The sequence below is a fragment of the Ranitomeya imitator genome, chromosome 1, assembly GCF_032444005.1.
Source record: "Ranitomeya imitator isolate aRanImi1 chromosome 1, aRanImi1.pri, whole genome shotgun sequence".
Lineage (NCBI taxonomy): Eukaryota > Metazoa > Chordata > Amphibia > Anura > Dendrobatidae > Ranitomeya > Ranitomeya imitator.
The window spans coordinates 1,206,038,400-1,206,062,478 of NC_091282.1; the positions used below are offsets into that span (position 1 = coordinate 1,206,038,400).

Consider the following 24,079-nt stretch of genomic DNA (forward strand, 5'->3'; position numbering starts at 1 on the left):
CTCCTCTCATCTCCCAGGGCAGGTCCTTCCTTCCGGTTCACTGGCAGGTGGTGACAACGGATGCCAGCCTGATCGGCTGGGGTGCGGTTTTTCGCCACCTGACGGTTCAGGGCCGTTGGTCGCCGCAGGAGTCTGCGCTGCCGATCAACGTCCTCGAAATTCGGGCCATCTTTCTGTCCCTCCGCCATTGGGAAAGGATCCTCAGGGGCCTTCCAGTCCGGATCCAGACGGACAACGCCACGGCTGTGGCATATGTCAACCATCAGGGGGGGGACTCGGAGCTCCTTGGCCCTTGCCGAGGTATCCAAGATCCTCCATTGGGCAGAGGCAACGGTTCCGGTGATATCCGCGGTGCATATCCCCGGCGTAGAAAACTGGGCCGCCGACTTCCTCAGCCGCGAGGGTCTCGCGGCAGGGGAATGGTCCCTGCATCCGGAGGTCTTCCATCAGATTTGTCTTCGATGGGGAACTCCGGATGTGGATCTCACGGCGTCTCGAATCAACAGGAAGGTTCCGCAATTCGTCTCCAGGTCCCGCGATCCTCTCGCAGTGGGCGTCGATGCTCTGGCCATTCCTTGGTCACAGTTCGAGCTGCCCTACCTGTTCCCACCCCTTCCATTACTTCCCAAACTGTTGAAGAAGATCAAAGCGGAAGGGGTGACGGTCATCCTGATCGCCCCGGATTGGCCCAGGAGAGCTTGGTTCGCGGAGCTCGTCAACCTTCTCGCGGACGCTCCCTGGTGCCTTCCAGACAGGCCCGATCTGCTGTCCCAGGGTCCGATCTGCCACCCGAATTCTCGGTCGCTCAGTTTAACGGCGTGGCTGTTGAGACCGCGGTTCTAAGAGCGTCCGGCCTTTCGGACCGGGTGATTCACACCATGATTCAGGCTCGGAAGCCTTCGTCTTCCAGGATCTACTACCGCACCTGGAAGGCCTACTTCCGTTGGTGCGAGTCCAACCGCGTGCCGCCTATGGTTTTTTCTCTGCCTTCTCTTTTGGCCTTCCTTCAGGCAGGACTGGATTCGGGCCTGGCTCTTAGTTCCCTGAAGGGTCAGGTCTCTGCGCTTTCCATCCTCTTTCAGAAGACCTTGGCCTCTCGGCCACAGGTTAAGACCTTCTTTCAGGGGGTAGCCCACGCCGTCCCGCCGTTCAGGGCCCCTGTGGAGGCTTGGGACCTAAACCTGGTACTGGACGTTTTGAAGGTTTCTCCCTTTGAACCTCTTAGGGAGATTCCTCTATCAGTTTTATCTTGGAAGGTGGCCTTTCTTGTGGCCATCACGTCCATTCGCCGCGTTTCCGAGCTGGCGGCACTGTCTTGCCGCCCTCCGTTTTTGGTCATTCACCAGGACAAGGTGGTCTTCCGACCTCCACCTTCTTTTCTTCCTAAGGTGGTTTCCACCTTCCACCTCAACGAGGACATCGTTCTACCTTCCTTTTGTCCAGCTCCGACTCATCCTCTGGAGCGATCGTTGAACAAGCTAGACCTAGTCAGGGCAGTGAGGATTTATCTGGATAGAACATCCTCTTTCCGGAAGACGGATTCTTTTTTCGTCATTCCTGATGGCACACGCAGAGGCCAGCCGGCTTCTAAAGCGACTATTGCTCGCTGGATCAGAACGGCAATTTTAGAGGCTTACCGGGTCAAGAACAGAGTGCCCCCTCCTGGGATTAAGGCTCACTCTACCCGGGCAGTCGGCGCCTCCTGGGCGGTGCACCACAGGGCTTCCGCCCTACAGCTTTGCAAAGCGGCAACTTGGTCTTCCATCCACACGTTCGCCAAATTTTACAAGGTCCATACCTACGCATCGGCGGACGCCAGCCTAGGCAGAAGGATCCTGCAGGCGGCAGTGGTGAGTCCTCTGACCTGATGGAAGTCCGTTTTCCCGCCCTTGGGACTGCTTTGGGACGTCCCATGGTTCCTGTGTCCCCCAATGAGAGGCGATAAAGAAAACAGGATTTTTGGTTGCTTACCGTAAAATCTGTTTCTTGAAGCCTCCATTGGGGGACACAGCACCCTCCCAATGTTTTCTGTTGTTATCTGTTCTATGACTGTTCTCACGTTACAGTTCTCAAGTTTGTGGTTATGGTTTTTCAACCTTGTTTCATTATCTCCTACTGCTTTCTCACTAACTGAAGAGTATAATGCCAGTCGGTGGGGTGTACACTGCAGAGGAGGAGCTAACTTTTTTATTTGAATAGTGTCAGCCTCCTAGTGGCAGCAGCATACACCCATGGTTCCTGTGTCCCCCAATGGAGGCTTCAAGAAACAGATTTTACGGTAAGCAACCAAAAATCCTGTTTTTATATACGAACACTTTAATTTATTTTTTATTTTGATGAGGAACAGCGGTTTGGATTTTTTTGTTTTTACCCGCTTTTCATTTATTTTTTTTTACTTTATTTATTATACACATTGTGCCCCCCACACCCATAAAGTCATAAAAAGACCTTTGAGGGTTATTTCAACATTTAAAATACATTTGGTTAACCAGATTTCCCCTGTGACTGTGGCTGGTACATTAGCCCCAGTCACAGTGGAAATTCAATCCTCCTGGCTTAAAAGCAGAGCTGCCTGGGTCTTCTAAGATTGCTGGGTTCAGAGAAGGAAGCAATGTCAGTGCTGAACAATTGCTGTGCATACAACAATCCAGAAGCCTGTTTATTACGGTCTCTGGTGAGCTAGGCTGTGTGATGACCAGATCCCCGCTCTCACAGCTGTATGATAGTGTGCCGCAGCTCTACTATGCAGGGCCATTTCAGCAAGTAGAACAAGGACTTTTAAAGTCTACGAAACGTAAGGAAAACTAGGGAATTTTTTTTTTTTTACTTAAACTGATGCACTTGGGTGCTAAAAATAATTTCTATAATTGGGGTTGATTAAAAAAAATGTTATCGTTTGTGTCACACTGTCTATTGGTGGCTGCAGAATGAGTCATCTGAGAATCCATCAGTGAGCTTGTTCTGACGGTCTGATTGGAGAGCTTGAAGCTCCACTCTCTTTTTTGGACCTGCCCTAGCTACTTTATGAAAAACCAAAAGCCTGTAAGAGCCAGACGATGAAAAATGGTTGGAAAAAATGAGTAATAAATGCATTTAAGCAACAAAAAATAAAAAAATAAAAATCCCGAAAGTGGGAGAACCCCTTTAAGTATCACACAGCATCCATTGTTGCATGAACATGGCAGGTCCTCCAAAGCGAACTCTTTGTAGCTCCTCTAGCTACTTGTTCACAATTGATGAGAAAAACGTCATCTATCGAAGTGGTTGAAATTAGACAGGGCGATATTCTGGAGGCTGTGATGGCAGCATTAGTGGGCACACACGTGGGCTTTTATCCACAAATTCAAGGACCATCGGACCAGGACGGCTTTTGGTGCTGCACTGTGCAGTTACCTCTCAGACGGCACCTTGGACTCTTCGTGGCTGGAGCCCTGCACGTCCCGGTGCAAAGTGTACTGGTTGACTTGGTCTAGAAATTTTTCAGACACGGATCCAAAATACAGATCTGGACGAAGGACTGAGAGGCAGGGGTCCGGCAGGTGAGAAGACCGCTTTATGTACTTCTTTCTCCCCTTTGGGTCCAGGGCATACCAACTCTGTAACAGCTGGGAAAATATGATCATTATTTCTAGGCAAGTCCAAGTCATTATGCCGGGGGACCGATGTCTCCATTCACTTCCCCATAGTATATCGCTGTCTCACCTGAGTAACAGCCTCTTCTCTTCCGTATTCTTCACATCCCCCAGGACAGAGCTCTTTAAAAGCCGCCATCTTCTTTTGGGAGTATAATATGAAGGCATTCAGCCTCTGGGAAGGAGCGGGGCGCTTCAATCTCCACATATATAGAAAACCACTGTAACGATTCGCTTGCTCCGAATCCATTCTACATAAAACTTCATCCAAGTGTTTGGATTTTTTAATCACCTATTAGAGGATGATAAATCATTGCAGTAAAGAAAATTACCAGGGAGTTAAAAAGAATGGATCAGAACACTGCAATATACCAACCAGCCACCAGGACGGGAACTTGGGGTGGTCCGGGGTCACATTATGGAAACATTATGAAAAATTACATCCTGTATTATACCCCAGAGCTGCACTCACTATTCTGCTGGTGCAGTCACTGTGTACATACATTACATTACTGATCCTGAGTTACATCCTGTATTATACTCCAGAGCTGCACTCACTATTCTGCTGGTGCAGTCACTGTGTACATACATTACTGATCCTGAGTTACATCCTGTATTATACCCCAGAGCTGCTCTCACTATTCTGCTGGTGCAGTCACTGTGTACATACATTACATTGCTGATCCGGAGTTACCTCCTGTATTATACCCCAGAGCTGCACTCACTATTCTGCTGGTGCAGTCACTGTGTATATACATTACATTACTGATCCTGAGTTACCTCCTGTATTATACTCTAGAGCTGCACTCACTATTCTGCTGGTGCAGTCACTGTGTACATACATTACATTACTGATCCTGAGTTACCTCCTGTATTATGCTCCAGAGCTGCACTCACTATTCTGCTGGTGCAGTCACTGTGCACATACATTACATTACTGATCCTGAGTTACCTCCTGTATTATGCTCCAGAGCTGCACTCACTATTCTGCTGGTGCAGTCACTGTGCACATACATTACTGATCCTGAGTTGTTCCTGTATTATACTTTAGAGCTGCACTCATTTCACTGAGTGCACTCAATTAAAAGTCATTAGCCTACTTGTTGATGGTTTCCAGTTAGCGATCATTCCACTATTTTTAATTTTGCACTGTGGTTAATGCTACCCGGTTTAGAGACCACAAACAAAGCAATGTGTGAATGCATCAAGGATCTGGCTATTAATCTCAAGTACTTTACTTTCTACTAATGAAAAGAAACCACCAGTTTTAGGAGCTGTGCTCCGGATCACCAGGTACGTACGGGCGATTTAAAGTTAATCTGAGCCATCCCTATAGGAGCATCGGCCCCTCATAACGGATCACTGATTCCAAAGGTTGAGGACCTCAAAAACTTCATGCTCGGGTTACAAACATCATAAATTCCAGGTGTAAAGATTATTTTATGACGTTGTCGTGTCAGCTCACAACCCGAATCACTGGAGACCATATGGCATTGTATATACCGCATATCCTGCTCTCTCAACCAGACGTCAATAGCAACGGACAGATAACAGAGAGGTAATCTCTCGCCTCAGCTCAGATGTCTCCCCTTATCTCAGGACTTTTATAAATTGTATGCAAGCTAACAATAAGCCGGTCTGAACACACAAGTATGGGATTCTCATTAAGATACGGGAAAACACACACAAAAAAAAAAATGAAAAAAAGTCAAGAACATAAAAACTAATACTGCCCCCTATGAACAAGAATATAACTACTATAATATTGCTCCTATGTACAAGAATATAATTACTATAATACTGCTCCTATGTACAAGAATATAACTCCTATAATACTGCTCCTATGTATAAGAACATAACTACTATAATACTGCTCCTATGTACAAGAATATAACTCCTATAATACTGCTCCTATGTATAAGAACATAACTACTATAATACTGCCCCTATGTACAAGAATATAACTCCTATAATACTGCCCCTATGTACAAGAATATAACTCCTATAATACTGCCCCTATGTACAAGAATATAATTACTATAATACTGCTCCTATGTACAAGAATATAACTCCTATAATACTGCTCCTATATACAACAATATAACTACTATAATACTGCCTCCTATGTACAAGAATATAATTACTATAATACTGCTCCTATGTACAAGAATATAATTACTATAATACTGCTCCTATGTACAAGAATATAACTACTATAATACTGCCCCTGTGTACAATATAACTACTATAATACTGCTGCTATATACAAGAATATAATTACTATAATACTGCCCCTATGTACAAGAATATAACTACTATAATACTGCTGCTATGTACAAGAATATAATTACTATAATACTGCTCCTATGTACAAGAATATAACTACTTTAATACTGCCCGTGTACAAGAATATAACTACTATAATACTGCCCCTAAGTACAAGAATATAACTACTGTAATACTGCCCCATGTACTAGAAAATAACTACTATAATACTGCCCCTGTGTGCAAGAATATAACTACTGTAATACTGCCCCATGTACAAGAAAATAACTACTATAATACTGCCTCTATGAACAAGAATATAACTACTATAATACTGCCCCTATGTACAAGAAAATAACTACTATAATACTGCCTCTATGAACAAGAATATAACTACTATAATACTGCCACCATGTACAAGAATATAACTACTATAATACTGCCCCTATGTACAAGAATATAACTACTGTAATACTGCTCCATGTACAGGAATGTAACTACTATAATACTGCTCCTATATACAAGAATATAACTACTATAATACTGCCCCTATGTACAAGAATATAACTACTATAATACTGCTTCCTATGTACAAGAATATAACTACTATAATACTGCCCCTATGTACAAGAATATAACTACTATAATACTGCCACCATGTACAAGAATATAACTATTATAATACTGCTCCCTGTGTACAAGAATATAACTACTATAATACTGCTCCCTGTGTATAAGAATATAACTACTATAATACTGCCCCTATGTACAAGAATATAACTACTATAATACTGCCACCATGTACAAGAATATAACTATTATAATACTGCTCCCTGTGTACAAGAATATAACTACTATAATACCGCTCCCTGTGTACAAGAATATAACTACTATAATACTGCTCCCTGTGTATAAGAATATAACTACTATAATACTGCCTCTATGAACAAGAATATAACTACTATAATACTGCCACCATGTACAAGAATATAACTACTATAATACTGCCCCTATGTACAAGAATATAACTACTGTAATACTGCTCCATGTACAGGAATGTAACTACTATAATACTGCTCCTATATACAAGAATATAACTACTATAATACTGCCCCTATGTACAAGAATATAACTACTATAATACTGCTTCCTATGTACAAGAATATAACTACTATAATACTGCCCCTATGTACAAGAATATAACTACTATAATACTGCCACCATGTACAAGAATATAACTATTATAATACTGCTCCCTGTGTACAAGAATATAACTACTATAATACTGCTCCCTGTGTATAAGAATATAACTACTATAATACTGCCCCTATGTACAAGAATATAACTACTATAATACTGCCACCATGTACAAGAATATAACTAATATAATACTGCTCCCTGTGTACAAGAATATAACTACTATAATACCGCTCCCTGTGTACAAGAATATAACTACTATAATACTGCTCCCTGTGTATAAGAATATAACTACTATAATACTGCCTCTATGAACAAGAATATAACTACTATAATACTGCCACCATGTACAAGAATATAACTACTATAATACTGCCCCTATGTACAAGAATATAACTACTATAATACGTTCCTATGTACAAGAATATAACTACTATAATACTGCTTCTATGAACAAGAATATAACTACTATAATACTGCCACCATGTACAAGAATATAACTACTATAATACTGCCCCTATGTACAAGAATATAACTACTATAATACGTTCCTATGTACAAGAATATAACTACTATAATACTGCTTCTATGAACAAGAATATAACTACTATAATACTGCCACCATGTACAAGAATATAACTACTATAATACTGCCCCTATGTACAAGAATATAACTACTATAATACTGTTCCTATGTACAAGAATATAACTACTATAATACTGCCACCATGTACAAGAATATAACTACTATAATACTGCTCCCTGTGTACAAGAATATAACTACTATAATACTGCTCCTATTTACAAGAATATAAGTACTATAATACTGCCTCCTATGTACAAGAATATAACTACTATAATACTGCCCCTATGTACAAGAATATAACTACTATAATACTGCTCCTATGTACAAGAATATAACTACTATAATACTGCCACCATGTACAAGAATATAACTATTATAATACTGCTCCCTATGTACAAGAATATAACCACTATAATACTGCGCCTATGTAAAAGAATATAACTACTATAATACTGCTCCTATGTATAAGAATATAACTACAATACTGCCCCTATGTACAAGAATCGATATATTATAATATTGCCCTCTATGTACATGAAAAAGTATTCACCGCGCTCCCTACCTCATATTCTGGAATGTCACTGGGTTTTTTTTGGAGGGTTTGCACCAGTTCACGTAAAGAACATGCCTACAACTGTGAACATTTGCTTCACAATAAAAAGAAAAACAAAAAATAGGACAACATAACTGAAAACGTCAGTGTGCATAACTGTTTACTCTCCTAAAGTTAGTACTTTGTAGATGCTCCTTTTGCGGCAATTACAGCTGCAAGTCGCTTTGGATAAGTCTTTATGAGCTTTCCGCATCTTGTCACTGGGATTTTTGTCCCTTCCTCAAGGCTAAACTGCTCCAGCTCTTTCACGTTAGATGGTTTGCTTTGGTGAACAGCAATCTTCAGGTCTGACCACAGATTCTCAGTAGGATTCAGGTCTGGGCTGTGACTAAGCCACTCCAACACATTTTCTTGTTTCTCCTTATACCACTGGAGTGTTGCCTTAGCAGTATGTTTGGGGTCATTGTCTCGTTGGAAGGTGAACCTCCGTCCCAGTCTCAAATCTCCGTGAGACTGAAAGAGGTTTTTCTGAAGAATTTCCCTGTATTTTGCACCATCCATTCCCTGTTTGTTAGACAATCCCTGCATGTGTTGCTGAGGTCAAACAGCCGTGAGACATGCAGCCGCGGGGACTCGAACGTATTCGAGCCTGCCGAAGACACTCAATTAGCACCCGAGCATGCTGGGAGAACACCTTATACTAGCACATTCACTCATCACTAATATTGATGTTGGGGGCGCTCCTGGTGGCAGGGGTCTAGAGGGGATACTGTGCGCCCTTTTCTATTGCAAACAAATTAAGAGAGTTGACCACTGCCACATGTAGGAGCATTCCCCTCCACTCTTACCGGGAGACCAACAAGGCGAACATTTTGGGCTGGAGCCTATTTTCGAGGTCGTCACTTTTGTTCAGCAGGGTGATGGTGGCTTTCTTAACTCCATTGGATAATGATGGCAGAATATCCTCCACTTTTCCACGGATGTCATACACTTGCTCATTTTTTGCATATCTTGTCTGATGCAGGACACATCCATCTTTAGAGAGCCTATATATATCTCTTAGAGCAGTGCAGCAATGTGACACAGCCTGAAGCATAGCGTTGGGTCTGCCGCCTGTGTCACAGTGTCTGGGGAACTTGTAATATTCTCAGGGTGAGCAAGGTGAGTATTGGAGGGGAGGGTGGTGCCCAGCAGCACGTCCCCGCTCTGATCTCGTGCCGGTTCTCCCCCTTCTGTGACCCACCGGCAGAGTAAGGTGTTAGTCCCGGATTCTGCACGCTCCCTCTGGTCTTGGGTGTCAGGGCATACTGCTCCAGGCACACTTCCTGCTCCATGTCTGACATCACTGTGGCAGGGACAGACGAGGTGCCATCTTGGTTTCAGGTCTCTGTCTGGGCAGCATCTTGTTTTAGCTTCCTGTCCTGCCTAGTCATGCTGGATTCTGATCCCCTCCAGCTCCAGACACACAGCGGTCTCTCTCTCTTTTGTCAGTTCACGCCAGTCAGGAGCTCTAAATCCCCCAGTAAGCAGGATTACTTACAGGACATCGATGGAGTTGTTTACGGTGCATCCTGCTACATGCCCAGCCAGGCCAAGCCGGCCACTGACTATGATTAATGCCCTCCTTGCCCAGGCTGAGAGTTTTGAAGGGTTGACTTGTACCTCGACAACTTTGTCCCTGACTTGTCTGGGGATCTCGTCCTCGGCCTTCGTGGCGTCTGGGGATCTCGTCCTCGGCCTTTGTGGCGTCTGGGGATCTCGTCCTCGGCCTTTGTGGTGTCTGGGGATCTCGTCCTCGGCCTTCGTGGCGTCTGGGGATCTCGTCCTTGATGGCGTCTGGGGATCTCGTCCTCGGCCTTCGTGGCGTCTGGGGATCTCGTCCTCGGCCTTCGTGGCGTCTGGGGATCTCGTCCTCGGCCTTCGTGGTGTTTGGAGATCTCCTCCTAAGTCTTCGTGGTGTCTGGAGATCTCCTCCTCAGTCTTTGTGGTGTTTGGAGATCTCCTCCTCGGTCTTCGTGGTGTCTGTTAATGGTGTTGCAGCCTCAGTGGCCTTTCAGAAAAGGTAAAGTGTATATACTGACAGACATGTGACACTTCGATAGCACACAGGAGGACGTCCTGTTACTAAACATGTGACTTATGAAGGCAATTGCTTGCACCAGAAATTTTTAGGGGCAAAAGGGGTGAATACATCTGCACATGCCAATTTTTAGTTATTTCATCCCATATATTTACTTTATGCCTATATTTCTCACTTCACCAACTTAAGACTATTTAGTGCTGATGAATCACACACAAATTGGATTAGGTTGCATGTAACAAAATAAGTACAAATCCAAGTGGTGATGAAAACTTTTGCAAGCCACTGTATACTGGAGGAGAAAGGGGGCGGACACATCACTGCACTGATTTCCACACTGTTACATCCTCCCAGAAGACCTCATGAAAAAAAATTCAATAATTACAACTACAGACATATTAAAATTTGCACCACGAACAGCAGCGGAACAAACCTCATAGTTCTCTGCAATGAACGGAAACTGCTTCGGCTGCAAAAACTGCGTCTTGGGAACGTCCAGTCCGTCCTCACCGTATAAGAACTGCACCACGCTGCCATCACTGTCCCGCACTGTCAGGTCATACTGGACAACCAGCCCCTCAAGATGCTTAATGACGCACCTAGAAGAAAAGGAGAATAAGTGAAAATTTATATATACATATACATATATATATATATATATATATATATATATATATATATATATATATATATATATATATATATATATATACATATATATATACATATACATATATATATATATACATATACATATATATATATATACATATACATATATATATATATATACATATACATATATATATACATATACATATATATATACATATACATATATATATACATATACATATACATATATATATATATATATATATATTTACATATATACAGTACAGACCAAATGTTTGGACACCTCATTTAAAGATTTTTCTGTATTTTCATGACTATGAAAATTGTACATTCACACTGAAGGCGTCAAAATAGGGATTTTTGTGTACTCACCGTAAAATCCTTTTCGCTGCTGCCACCAGGAGGATACAAAGTTAACACTTAAAGAATAACTCCTCCCCTGCAGTATACACCCTCCTGCTGGCTCTAAGTGAACCAGTTCGGTAACAAAGCAGTAGGAGCTTAACAATTAACAAGAATTAACTATGTCAAAACCAAGTCAACACAGAAAAAAACTAAAGCCAATAGGCTAACAGGGTGGGTGCTGTGTCCCCCAATGATTGGCTTCGAGAAAAGGATTTTACGGTGAGTACACAAAAATCCCTATTTCTCCTACGTCTCATTGGGGGACACAGGACCATGGGATGTCCTAAAGCAGTCCCTGGGTGGGAAACAATCCACTGCAATTGCTCCTTGTACCCACAAGTTACAGATGCGGCACTGCCGCCTGCAAAATTCTTCTGCCGACGGACGCATCTGCCGAGGCCTGAGAATGGACATGGTAATGTTTGGTAAACGTATGCAGGCTGGACCAAGTCGCAGCTCTGCAGACTTGTGCTGCCGACACCTGGTGTCGGATGGCCCAAGACACACCCACTGACCGAGTAGAATGAGCCTTAATCCCTGCTGGGACAGAGTGACTTCTACCTCGGTAGGACTCCTGGATAGCTGAACGAATCCACTTGGCCATCATAGCTTTGGAAGCGGCTAGACCTTTCCTTGGCCCTTCCGGGAGCACAAACAGGGCATCTGACCTGTGGAAAGACGCCGTCCTCGAGACGTATCTCCTAAGAGCTCTCAGCAAGTCCAGTGTGTGGAGAACTTTCTCGGTGCGATGTACTGGTGCCGGGCAAAGTGAAGGCAAGACAATTTCCTCATTGAGGTGGAAAGATGAGACAACTTTCGGTAGAAAAGACGGGGATGTTCTCAAAACCACGTTATCCTGATGAAAAATGAGGAAAGGAACTTGGCAAGACAAAGCCGCCAGTTCTGAGACTCGTCGGATGGACGTGACAGCAACCAGGAAGGCAACTTTCCATGACAGAAAAGACAGGGAAACGTCCTGCAGAGGTTCAAAAGGAGCCTCCTGCAAGACTCCGAGGACCAAATTAAGGTCCCATGGTTCCAACGGCATCTTATAGGGCGGCACCACATGGGAGACTCCCTGAATGAACGTCTTGACCAGTAATCTGTTGGCAATTTTATGTTGGAACAGGACTGACAAGGCTGAAATCTGCCCTTTGAGAGAACTAAGGGCGAGACCTAAGTCCAAACCCGACTGAAGGAATTCGAGGATGGAAGGAACGAAAAATTCAAGAGGAGAGCGTCCACGGTCCTTACACTATGAGAAGAAGGTCTTCCAAATGCGATGATATATACGCATAGACGTAGGCTTTCTAGCACTGATCATGGTAGAAATGATTTTCTGTGTCAGCACCCAGGACTCAACGGCCATGCCGTCAAACACAGGGCGTCGGAGTTTTGGTGGTAAATGGGGCCCTGGGACAACAGGTCTGTGCGATTCGGTAATCGTCAGGGGACATCGGCGACTAGTTGAACTAGTTCGGCGTACCAGACCCTGCGCGGCCAATCTGGCGCAATGAGGATTACTGGTATCCACTCCGCTCTGATCTTCTTGATGACTCTCGGCAGCAAGGGAAGCGGGGGGCAAATATGTACGCAAGCTGGAACTGATGCCACGAGTGAACGAGTGCATCTGCCCCGATGGCTGCCAGATCGTGGGATCGAGCTATGAAGTTGGGAACCTTGGAATTTAGGCGTGAGGCCATCAGATCCACGTCCGGGGTTCCCCAACGACAGCAGATCTGGTGGAAGATCTCAGGATGGAGAGACCACTCTCCGGAGTCGAGACCTTGACGGCTGAGGAAATCTGCCTCCCAATTTTCCACTCCCGGGATGTGAACCGCTGATATCATTGAGCGGTTTTCCTCGGCCCAACGAAGGATGTGGCCTACCTCAGACATGGCTGCCTTGCTGCGTGTTCCCCCCCCTGCCGGTTGATGTATGCCACTGCTGTGGCATTGGCAGACTGAATCCTGATGGGACGACCCATCAGGAAAGGATGGAATTGAAGAAGAGCCAACCTGATTGCCCGTATTTCCAGGATGCTGTTGGGCAGGCGAGCTTCCTGAAGAGACCAGCGGCCCTGAGCAGAGTGATGGTGGAACACTGCTCCCCAGCCCAGAAGACTGGCATCTGTTGTCACAACTAGCCAATGTACTGGGAGAAAGGACTTCCCTTGATTCAGGGAGGACTTCAAAGTCCACCACCTGAGAGACTGTCTGACTCGCTGGGGAAGAAGAAAATGACGATCGAGAGATAACGGGTTCCTGTCCCACACAGCCAGGAGAGCATGTTGTAAGGGGTGGAGGTGTAGTTGAGCGAATGGGACCGCCTCCATAGCTGCTGCCATCCTGCCGAGGACTCTCAACTGAAACGTACTGAAACGAGTATGAGGTTGGGAGAGCTTCTGAGCTTCCAGCTGTAAGACTGAGATCTTTTTCGGGGGAAGAAGTACCAACCCCTGGGACGAGTCCAGTATCATTCCTAGAAAGGAAATTCGCTGAGCCGGTATTGGGGAAGATTTTTGGAAGTTTATCTTCCAACCCAGGCAAGAAAGAGTACCTATTGTGATGGTCATGGCCTCCTTGCAGGCGCGGAGAGGGGCCTTTGGTGAGGATCTCGTCGAGATACGGTAGCACCACCACACCTCAAGTATGGAGGATGGCCACGGCAGCCACCATGACCTTGGTGAATACCCAGGGAGCGGTGGTGAGGCCGAAGGGCAGAGCAGCAAACTGAAAGTGATCTTCCTGAACTGCGAAGCAAAGAAACCTTTGGTGAGAAGGTAAAATGGGAATGTGGAGGTACGCGTCCTGGATGTCTATGGACGCCAGGAACTCGCCTTTTTCCATGGAGGCGATGACAGAACGAAGCGATTGCATCCGGAACCGTCACACCCTGACAAACTTGTTCAGCAGTTTTAGGTCCAGTATGGGCCATACTGTACCGTCCTTCTTTGGAACAATGAACAGGTTTGAATAAAAACCTTGAAACCTTTCGCTTTGAGGAACTGGAATAATAACCCTGTCTTCTTTTAGAGAGCTTATGGCCTGGAAGAACTTTGATGCCTTTGCCCTGGGAGGAGAAGACGGGAAAAAGCAATTTGGTGTAAGAGAGGAGAATTCTATCTTGAATCCGGAGGGCAATAGGTCGCGGACCTATTCGTTGTGAACGACAGAGCCAAGCGTTGCTGAAGGAAAGCAGGCGGCCGCCTACTTTGAGGGTGTCCTCCGGATACCACAGGGAGTTATTGTGTAGGAGAGCAGCCCGGTCTGGACTCTGACTGCTTAGGCCTGCCTCTCCAAGAGGGAGAAGGTTTGTAAGAGGTTTGAGGACCTCTATCCCTACGTTGTGCCCGGCCAGGTCCGGAGGATGTGGAAGTAGAGGACCAATTTAAGTTGAAACTAAAAAATCTGGACCGAGCCTGTTGTTGCTGGTTCCGAAAGGGTCTCTGTTGTGGAAGAAATGTACTCTTCCCTCCAGTGGCATCGGAAATTAATTGGTCAAGCTTTTCACCAAAAAGGCGACCGCCCTGATCTGCAAGAGAAGTCAATGACTTTTTGGAAGTCGAATCCGCACGCCAGTCCCTGAGCCATAAGGATCTCCAGATGGTGATGGCGTTTACTGCTGCTTGAGAAGCACAGTTAGCAGCGTCCAGGGACGCGGTAATGACAAAATCTCCCGCTCTGGCTATCCAAGTAGCGAGGTTTACTATCTCGGGGGGAAGATCGGCATCCAGCACCGCTGCAGACAAGACCTCAGCCCAGTGGGTCATAGCCTTAGCCACCCACGTAGCAGCAAAAGATGGGAAGAGTGCGGTTGCTGAGGCTTCAAAGGCTGAACGCGCCATACTGTCGATCTGACGATCGGTTGGATTTTTAATAGAGGCGCCCTCTGAAGAGGATAAGACAGATTAAGTAGCCAGGCGTGATACTGGAGGATCTACCGGGGGAGATTGAGACCAATCTTTTCTTAGATCCTGGGCAAAGGGTGTCACAATTCACGCCATGACTGTCACCCCTACGTCACGGATTGGGGTGACTTTAGGCCAACAGACGGCTATCACATGTGCAGGGGGGCTTATCTTCGTTATCCCTCCACTGCTACAATGTGATGAAAAAACACACAAGGTTATTGACCTCTTAGTTTACCGCAGGGGCTTATTTTAGTTATCCCACTGCTCTGCAATATAACACGAACTGCAGGGATTTATGTATATCCCGCTTTACAGTTCCGCTTAAAAACTTGCAGCTCTCTTGCGCCCCCTTACCCTCAGGTCAGACTAGGTACTGCACCTAGGGTAATTAGTTGCCAGAAAGGCTGCCTGCTATGTACTGGCTATTGGGCAAGCTGCAGCGAGGCGATATAACTACTGCCACTCAGGCATGAACAATAATTATCAATGCCGCCGTCACTACGACTCCCAAAGGCACAGAACAAGGTATGCTGCCACCAGCTTCGATTAACGGGTCCGAAGCTAACCCAAAACAGTAGCGTAATTCCCTTCAGAAGACTTAGGGTACGTTTTAGAGCAGAAGAACGAAAATTAGTAATTTAAATATTTTACTCCGAAAGATTAAGGCAGTGTTTATGAAAAGATATATAAAGATGTTACAATATGAGACAATTGGAAATATGTACAAAGGTAATTATAACATAACTGGGATTAAATGAGAAAAGCTAAAACTCACATGTTCTCAGATCATGTCAGGCAAAACCATGCTGGCAGGCAGAGCCCCAAATGTCTCAGTGCATCAGGAGGTCTGGATAGGAACAGCTCCTCAGGCAAAACTGAAGGCTGGGTTAAATGTAGAGACTTATGAACTGCAGCCTCAGGACATCACTAAAGGGCTGGTTAATGATATGCACTGAGGTCAGAGATATTTACATTCTGAGACTCTGGAAACAAAAGAAATTCCTGACTGAGAAGGGAGGGAAAACAGGTGGCTTTGCAGCATTGGTCACCTGCAGTCCAAACCACACCCTGCTCACACACTAGCTTCAAGTTACCCAGTGTCTGCCATAGGGCTGGTTTGTTGTATTCAGGGGGGGGGGGGGGGGTTTACAGCTGCATTGTGCTTTCAGGACCATGGTCAGATGTGCAAAAATCCCTCAGCTATGGTTTTTGCATTATCGTGACAAAGGGATATTTTGTTTCCATGGGCTTCTGCCCTGTGAATCGTTTATCGGGACGGATCCTGTGAGATTCAACAATCTCCTTAAATTCAGGATGAGGAGCGAATACCTTGTGAGCTCGCTTGGTCCTCTTAAAGGTTTACAGGTTCCTCCTCAAGTTTTAAAGCCTTATTCAGTGACTCAGAGTCGAGAGTCTCCTGATCGTGATGAAATTCCTGATCTAGGGACGTGTCAGAATCGTCCTCTGAAAGAGGTGCTCTGCTAGACCCAATGGAAGGGGAGCGAGAAATGGAGCTCTCAGAACCCGAATCCTGGTGATGGTCTGGGGATATGGCATGAGTCCTTTTTCTGAAAGGGCGAGAGCCCCTTGGCAAGATACGACCCCTAGAGTACGAGGGGTTTTGAGGATCGGAGGTGTCATCTGTAAGAGTGCCCTGGTTAGAGGAAGGGTCTCGGATCGATTATAACGCTTTTGCCAGGGATGCCATGGACCGGGAAAGGGAGGTAGCCCACTCAGGGGGACCAGGCTCACTAGGTTCGGTATCAGTAACAGGTGGTTCCTGAACAGTTGCCGGTTCACAAGCTGTGCATAATGCAGTATTATGACCCTGGGGTAATGAGACCTTACAAGAGGTACATGCAGTGTGGGTTTTCCCAGACTGTTTGTGAGGCCTTGATTGAGACATAGTAGCCTTGAGGAGAGCGCTTACTAGCAGGGGAAGGGTTAAGCTATGTATCTGCAGTTACCCAGGTCCTGTGTCTTGAGTCCCCAGGGGAGGTCCGCAATGTATTCTGAAGGCTGTATATTGGTTGTGACCCCGGATCCGGAGCTTAGGAGGGCTGGAGCAGCGCTGCAGTGTTCCAAGATGTCCGCCGAGATCTGTGAGAGCGCTTCTCATGGAACGAGAAGCGCTGGAAGATGGGCGGCGGTAATTGCCGGTGGGCCTGGCCAAGGACTCGGGCCTGTATGAGGAGAAAAGCCGGGGACTAAATTTGAGAAACTTGCGGTTGCGGCCCGCGGCGTCAGGACTGCTATTAGTGCCATCCTGAGGTATGCTCCTTCATCAAAAATGTGCGCTGCGGACCACCTACAGACCCGGGCTTTAGCCCTTTAGAGGTGGGGACCTTTCATACCCCGGGGTCCAGGACCCCACCCCCAGCGCATCGGCCCCCACAGTGTACTCACGGTAGATGCGGTGGGCCGGTGCTCAATCCACCGTTGCCATAGTCAGGGAGGTGATGGAGAGCTTCTGCCGCCTTGCGTCATCTGCTATATCAGTGGTAATGGAGAGGGGGGCTGCATGGAAGCCATACATAATATGTCCGGCTATGCACCTGGCTCCAGGAGAGGTAGATGGAGGGCTACTCCATGTGGTAGCCTGCTATGGAGGGGGGAGATCGGAACGCGAAGGAACCGTCGCCCGTAAGGTGAGCTCAGGGCTGGCATCCAACGGTGCAGGAAAGAGTACGGGAGGGTCGCTCCACGTACTTGCCTGTTAATGGTTCGGGGGAGATCGGAACCTAGAAAGGGTCCGTCGCCCCCATTCGCTCCGTTAAGGAAAAAATGGAATAAAAATTAAATTAAAACCGGTGGGGTCTGAAAGCAGACCCAAGTGCCTCCTACAGACACTAAGCAAGAACTGGTTCACTTAGAGCCAGCAGGAGGGTGTATACTGCAGGGCAGGAGCTATTCTTTCTGTATTACTTAGTGTCCTCCTAGTGGCAGCAGCATAACACCCATGGTCCTGTGTTCCCCAATGAGGCGTAGGAGAAACTATGAATTAACACATGTGGAATTATATACTTAACAAAAAAGTGTGAAACAACTGAAAATATTTCTTATATTCTAGGTTTGTCAAGTAGCCACCTTTTGCTTTGATGACTGAAACCTCACTGAAACCTGGCTCACCCCCTCTGACTCGGCCTCTCCAGCTGCGCTCTCCTATGGCGGATTCCACCTCTCTCACACCCCTCGCCCCAGCAACAAACGCGGTGGAGGAGTTGGCTTGCTCCTGTCCGACACCTGCTCCTTCACTCCAATCCCGCTACCACCCTCCGCTACTCTTCCCTCGTTTGAGGTGCACTCTGTCCGCATCCATTCCCCCTCCAACCTCCAGCTGGCTGTCATCTACCGCCCCCCAGAACTAGCCATCTCCACCTTTCTCGACCACTTCACCACCTGGCTACTTCATTTCCTCTCTGTTGACATCCCCACTATCATCATGGGTGATTTCAATGTCCCCATTGACACTTTCACCTCAGCTACCTCTAAACTTTTATCACTGACTGCCTCCTTTGGCCTCACTCAATGGTCCTCTGAGGCCACTCACAAAGATGGCCACACGCTGGACCTCATCTTCACCCGCCTCTGCTCCCTTACTAATCTCACTAACACACCCCTCCCCCTGTCTGACCACAACCTACTGACATTCTCGTCCCTCTCCTCTCCTAGTGTGCAACCCCCACTCCACAAACTCACTCACCCTCGCAGAAATCTCAAACATCTCAACTTACAATCACTCTCTGAGTCCCTTCTCCCTCTCACAGACATAGCTTCCCTTCATGACACAGATGCTGCTGCCACTTTTTATAACACCACAATAACAACAACACTCGATTCGGCCGCCCCACTCATGCATAGTAAAACTCGTACAATTAACAGGCAGCCCTGGCTGACCAGCCTGACCAAAGAATTGAGACGGGCTTCCAGGATTGCTGAGCGGAGATGGAAGCGATCCCACTCTGCCGACCACTTCACTGCATACAAGCAGTCCCTCGCCAGCTTCAAGTCTGCCCTCACTGCGACAAAACAAACTTACTTCTCATCCCTCATATCCTCCCTGTCTCACAACCCTAAACCGCTTTTCAACACTTTCAATTCTCTACTCCGTCCCCCCGCACCTCCTCCCTCCCCCCTCATTTCTGCTGATGACTTCGCCTCTTTCTTTAAACAGAAGATCAATACGATCAGAGAAAGCTTTGGCCCACAGCGCCCACTGCCCCTCTTAGCTGCTCAACCCTGCTCCTCCAAAACCAGCTTCTCCACCATGACAGAAGATCAGCTCTCCACCCTCCTGTCAAGATCACACCTCACCACCTGCACGCTTGACCCGCTCCCATCCCACCTCATCCCTAACCTTTCCACGGTCTTCATCCCAACCCTAACGCACCTCTTCAACCTCTCACTCACAACAGGTGTCTTTCCCTCATCCTTCAAGCATGCCAAGATCACACCCATCCTCAAAAAGCCCTCCCTCAACCCATCCTCTGTGTCTAGCTATCGCCCAATATCTCTTCTCCCTTATGCCTCCAAATTGCTGGAGCAACACGTCCATCTTGAACTGTCCTCCCACTTCTCCTCCTGCTCCCTCTTTGATCGGTTACAATCAGGCTTCCGTTCCCATCACTCAACTGAAACTGCCCTAACTAAAGTCACCAATGACCTACTAACTGCCAGGAGCAAGCGACACTACTCTGTCCTCCTTCTCCTGGACTTGTCTTCTGCCTTTGACACTGTTGACCACTCCCTTTTGCTACAAATCCTCTCCTCCCTTGGCATCACAGACTTGGCCCTTTCCTGGATCTCGTCATATCTGACAGACCGAACATTCAGTGTCTCCCTCCCCCACACCACCTCCTCACTTCGCCCCTTGTCAGTCGGTGTTCCTCAAGGCTCTGTTCTAGGACCCCTACTCTTCTCCATCTACACTTTCGGCCTGGGACAGCTCATAGAATCCCACGGTATGCAGTACCATCTCTACGCCGACGACACGCAGATCTACCTCTCCGGACCTGACCTCTCCTCCTTGCTTACCAAAATCCCGCACTGTCTGTCTGCCATTTCAGCCTTCTTTTCTGCTCGCTTTCTACAACTGAACATGGACAAAACAGAATTCATCATCTTTCCTCCATCTCACTCTACCCCTCCACCACATCTATCCATCAATGTCAATGGCTGCTCACTATCCCCAGTCCCACACGCCCGGTGCCTCGGGGTGATCCTCGACTCTGCCCTCTCTTTCAAGCCACATATCCAAGCCCTTGCCTCCTCCTGTCGTCTCAAACTCAAAAATATTTCCCGGATCCGTGCTTTCCTTGACCGCAACACTGCAAAAACGCTAGTGCATGCCCTTATCATCTCCCGCCTCGACTACTGCAACCTCCTACTCTCTGGACTCCCCTCTAGCACTCTGGCACCACTCCAATCCATCCTACACTCTGCTGCCCGACTAATCCTCCTGTCCCCCCGCTATTCCCCAGCCTCTCCCCTGTGTCAAGCCCTTCACTGGCTTCCTATCGCCCAGAGACTCCAGTTCAAAACCCTCACACTGACATACAAAGCCATCCACAACCTGTCTCCTCCATACATCTGTGACATGGTCTCCCGGTACCTACCTACACGCGACCTCCGATCCTCCCAAGACCTCCTTCTCTACTCCCCTCTCATCTCTTCTTCCCATAACCGCATCCAAGACTTCTCCCGTGCTTCCCCCATACTCTGGAACTCTTTACCCCAACACATCAGACTTGCGCCTACCATAGAAACCTTCAAAAAGAACCTGAAGACTCATCTCTTCCGACAAGCCTACAGCCTGCAGTGATCCTCAACCTACTGAACAGCCGCACAGCCAGCTCTTCCCTCTCCTAGTGTATCCTCACCCACCCCCTGCAGACTGTGAGCCCTCGCGGGCAGGGTCCTCCCTCCTTATGTACTCGTGTGCCTTGTTATCTGCTCATGTTTAATGTAATTGTCTATATTTGCCCCGTATTCACATGTAAAGCGCCATGGAATAAATGGCGCTATAAAAATGTATAATAATAATAATAATAATGACTGCTTTGCACACTCTTGGCATTCTCTTGATGAACTTCAAGAGGTAGTCACCGGGACTGGTTTTCACTTCCAAGGTGTGCCCTGTCAGGTATAATAAGTGGGATATCTTGCCTTATAAATGGGGTTGGGACCATCAGTTGTGTTGAGCAGAAGTCTGGTAGATACACAGCTGATAGTCCTACTGAGTAGACTGTTACAATGTGTATTACTTTAAGAAATGAAGGTCAGTCAGTCCGAAAAATTGGGAAAACTTTGAAAGTGTCCCCAAGTGCAGTGGCAAAAACCATCAAGCTCTACAAAGAAACTGGCTCACATGAGGACCACCCCAGGAAAGGAAGACCAAGAGTCACCTCTGCTTCTGAGGATAAGTTTATCCGAGTCACCAGCCTCAGAAATCGCAGGTTAACAGAAGCTCAAATTAGAGACCAGGTCAATGCCACACAGAGTTCTAGCAGCAGACACATCTCTACAACAACTGTTAAAAAGAGACTTTGTGCAGCAGACCTTCATGGTAAAATAGCTGCTAGGAAACCACTGCTAAGGACAGGCAACAAGCAGAAGAGACTTGTTTGGGCTAAAGAACACACGGAATGGACATTAGACCAGTGGAAATCTGTGCTTTGGTCTGATGAGTCCAAATTTGAGATCTTTGGTTCAAACCACCATGTCTTTGTGCGATGCAGAAAAGGTGAACGGATGGACTCTACATGCCTGGTTCCCACCGTGAAGCATGGAGCAGGAGGTGTGATGGTGTGGGGGTGCTTTGCTGGTGACACTGTTGCGGATTTAATCAAAATTGAAGGCATACTGAACCAGCATGGCTACCACAGCATCTTGCAGCGGTATGCTATTCCATTCGGTTTGCGTTTAGTTGGACCATCATTTATTTTTCAACAGGGGAATGACCCCAAACACACCTCCAGGCTGCGTAAGGGCTATTTGACCAAGGAGAGTGATGGGGTGCTATGCCAGATGACCTGGCCTCCACAGTCACCAGACCTGAACCCAATTGAGATGGTTTGGGGTCTGCTGGACCGCAGAGTGAAGGCAAAAGGGCCAACAAGTGCTAAGCATCTCCGGGAACTCCTTCAAGATTCTTGGAAGACCATTCCCGGTGACTACCTCTTGAAGCTCATCAAGAGAATGCCAAGAGTGTGCAAAGCAGTCATGAAAGCAAAAGGTGGCTACTTTGAAGAACCTAGAATATAAGACATAATTTCAGTTGTTTCACACTTTTTTGTTAAGTATATAATTCAACATGTGTTAATTCATTCATGTTAATTGATGTCTCCAGTGTGAATGTACAATTTTCATAGTCTTGAAAATACAGAAAAATCTTTAAATGAGAAGTTGTGTCCAAACTTTTGGTCTGTACTGTATATATATTCAAGGCTTGAGAAAGGTCCACATCCTGGACTGAAACGTCGCACATGGGCCAATAAATCACTTTCATTTTTCCAACTGGAGTGCTGCCTTCATTTTTTGGAATATATATATATATATATATATATATATATATATATATATATATATATATATATATATATATATATATATATATATATACATACATACATACACATACATACATATATATATATATATATATATATATATATATATATATATATATATATATATATATATATATATATATATATATATACACACACATACCCCCAAATATGTATACGTGCATACACACACATATGCATGCACACAAATATAAAATAAAAACACTAAAAATATATAACAAAATAAAAATAATAAAAAAGTAGCACTAACCTTTGAAGATAGCCGGAACGACTTGTCTTCACGGCAGTGTCCACGAGACCTTCTCTACCAGCCATACAGTGAAAGTAGAACTCCTAAAGCCAAGCAAAAAACAAAAATATATATTAAAAACAATAAAAAAAAAAAAAAAAGAATAAACTCAATTGTAGGAGTCCCAGTAGTCAGACCTAAATCAGTGATGTATTTATCACTGATAAATAGGGATTTTTGTGTGCTCCCCATAAAATCCTTTTCTCCGAGCCATTCATTGGGGGACAGACCATGGGTGTTATGCTGCTGCCACTAGGAGGCTGACACTAAGTAATACAAAGAAAGTTAGCTCCTCCTCTGCAGTATACACCCTCCTGCTGGCTCTCAGCTAACCAGTTCGGTGCAAAAGTAGTAGGAGATTAATAACTACATATGAGCATATAGCATGTCACATTATATATGAGAGTATAGCATGTCAAATTATAAAACAAGCACAAGCTAATAATAGGGTGGGAGCTGTGTCCCCCAATAAATGGCTCGGGGAAAAGGATTTTACGGTGAGTACACAAAAATCCCTATTTCTCCTTCGCCTCATTGGGGGTCACAGACCGTGGGACATCCCAAAGCAGTCCCTGGGTGGGGGCAACATCAGATCAGGCCCTGTGTAACCGCTACTTACAAATGCGACACTGCGGCCTGCAGAGTCCGCCTGCCCAGACTCACATCTGTGGAAATCTGGGAATTATAGTGCTTCAAGAATGCATGCGGACTGGACGAACCAGCAAGCTTGCAGTTGTGCTGTGCCGACGCCTGGTGCCTAGAATCCAAGAAACCTCGATAGACAGGGAGATAGGCTGACATCTAACATGGAAGGATTCCTGGATGGTGTAACAAATCCACCAAGCTAACATGGCATAAGAAACGGCTAAACCTTTCCTGTAACCGTCAGGAAGCCTTCCTCTTACAGTGAGGTAGCCCAAACAAAGTATCCAAC

The 24,079-nt window shown here is 46.0% G+C and overlaps 1 protein-coding gene across 1 annotated transcript in view; it reads right to left on the reverse strand.

The window, feature by feature from the left end:
- Positions 1 to 24,079, reverse strand: part of POLR1A (RNA polymerase I subunit A) — a 106,532-nt gene that overhangs the window by 25,091 nt on the left and 57,362 nt on the right. Inside the window, exons 21-24 of the mRNA XM_069744923.1 lie at positions 23,107 to 23,189; positions 10,747 to 10,912; positions 3,703 to 3,924; positions 3,394 to 3,605 (exon numbers count right to left, since the gene is read on the reverse strand). Coding sequence (XP_069601024.1) covers positions 3,394 to 3,605; positions 3,703 to 3,924; positions 10,747 to 10,912; positions 23,107 to 23,189 — 683 coding nt within the window. The remainder of the gene's footprint in view (positions 1 to 3,393; positions 3,606 to 3,702; positions 3,925 to 10,746; positions 10,913 to 23,106; positions 23,190 to 24,079) is intronic.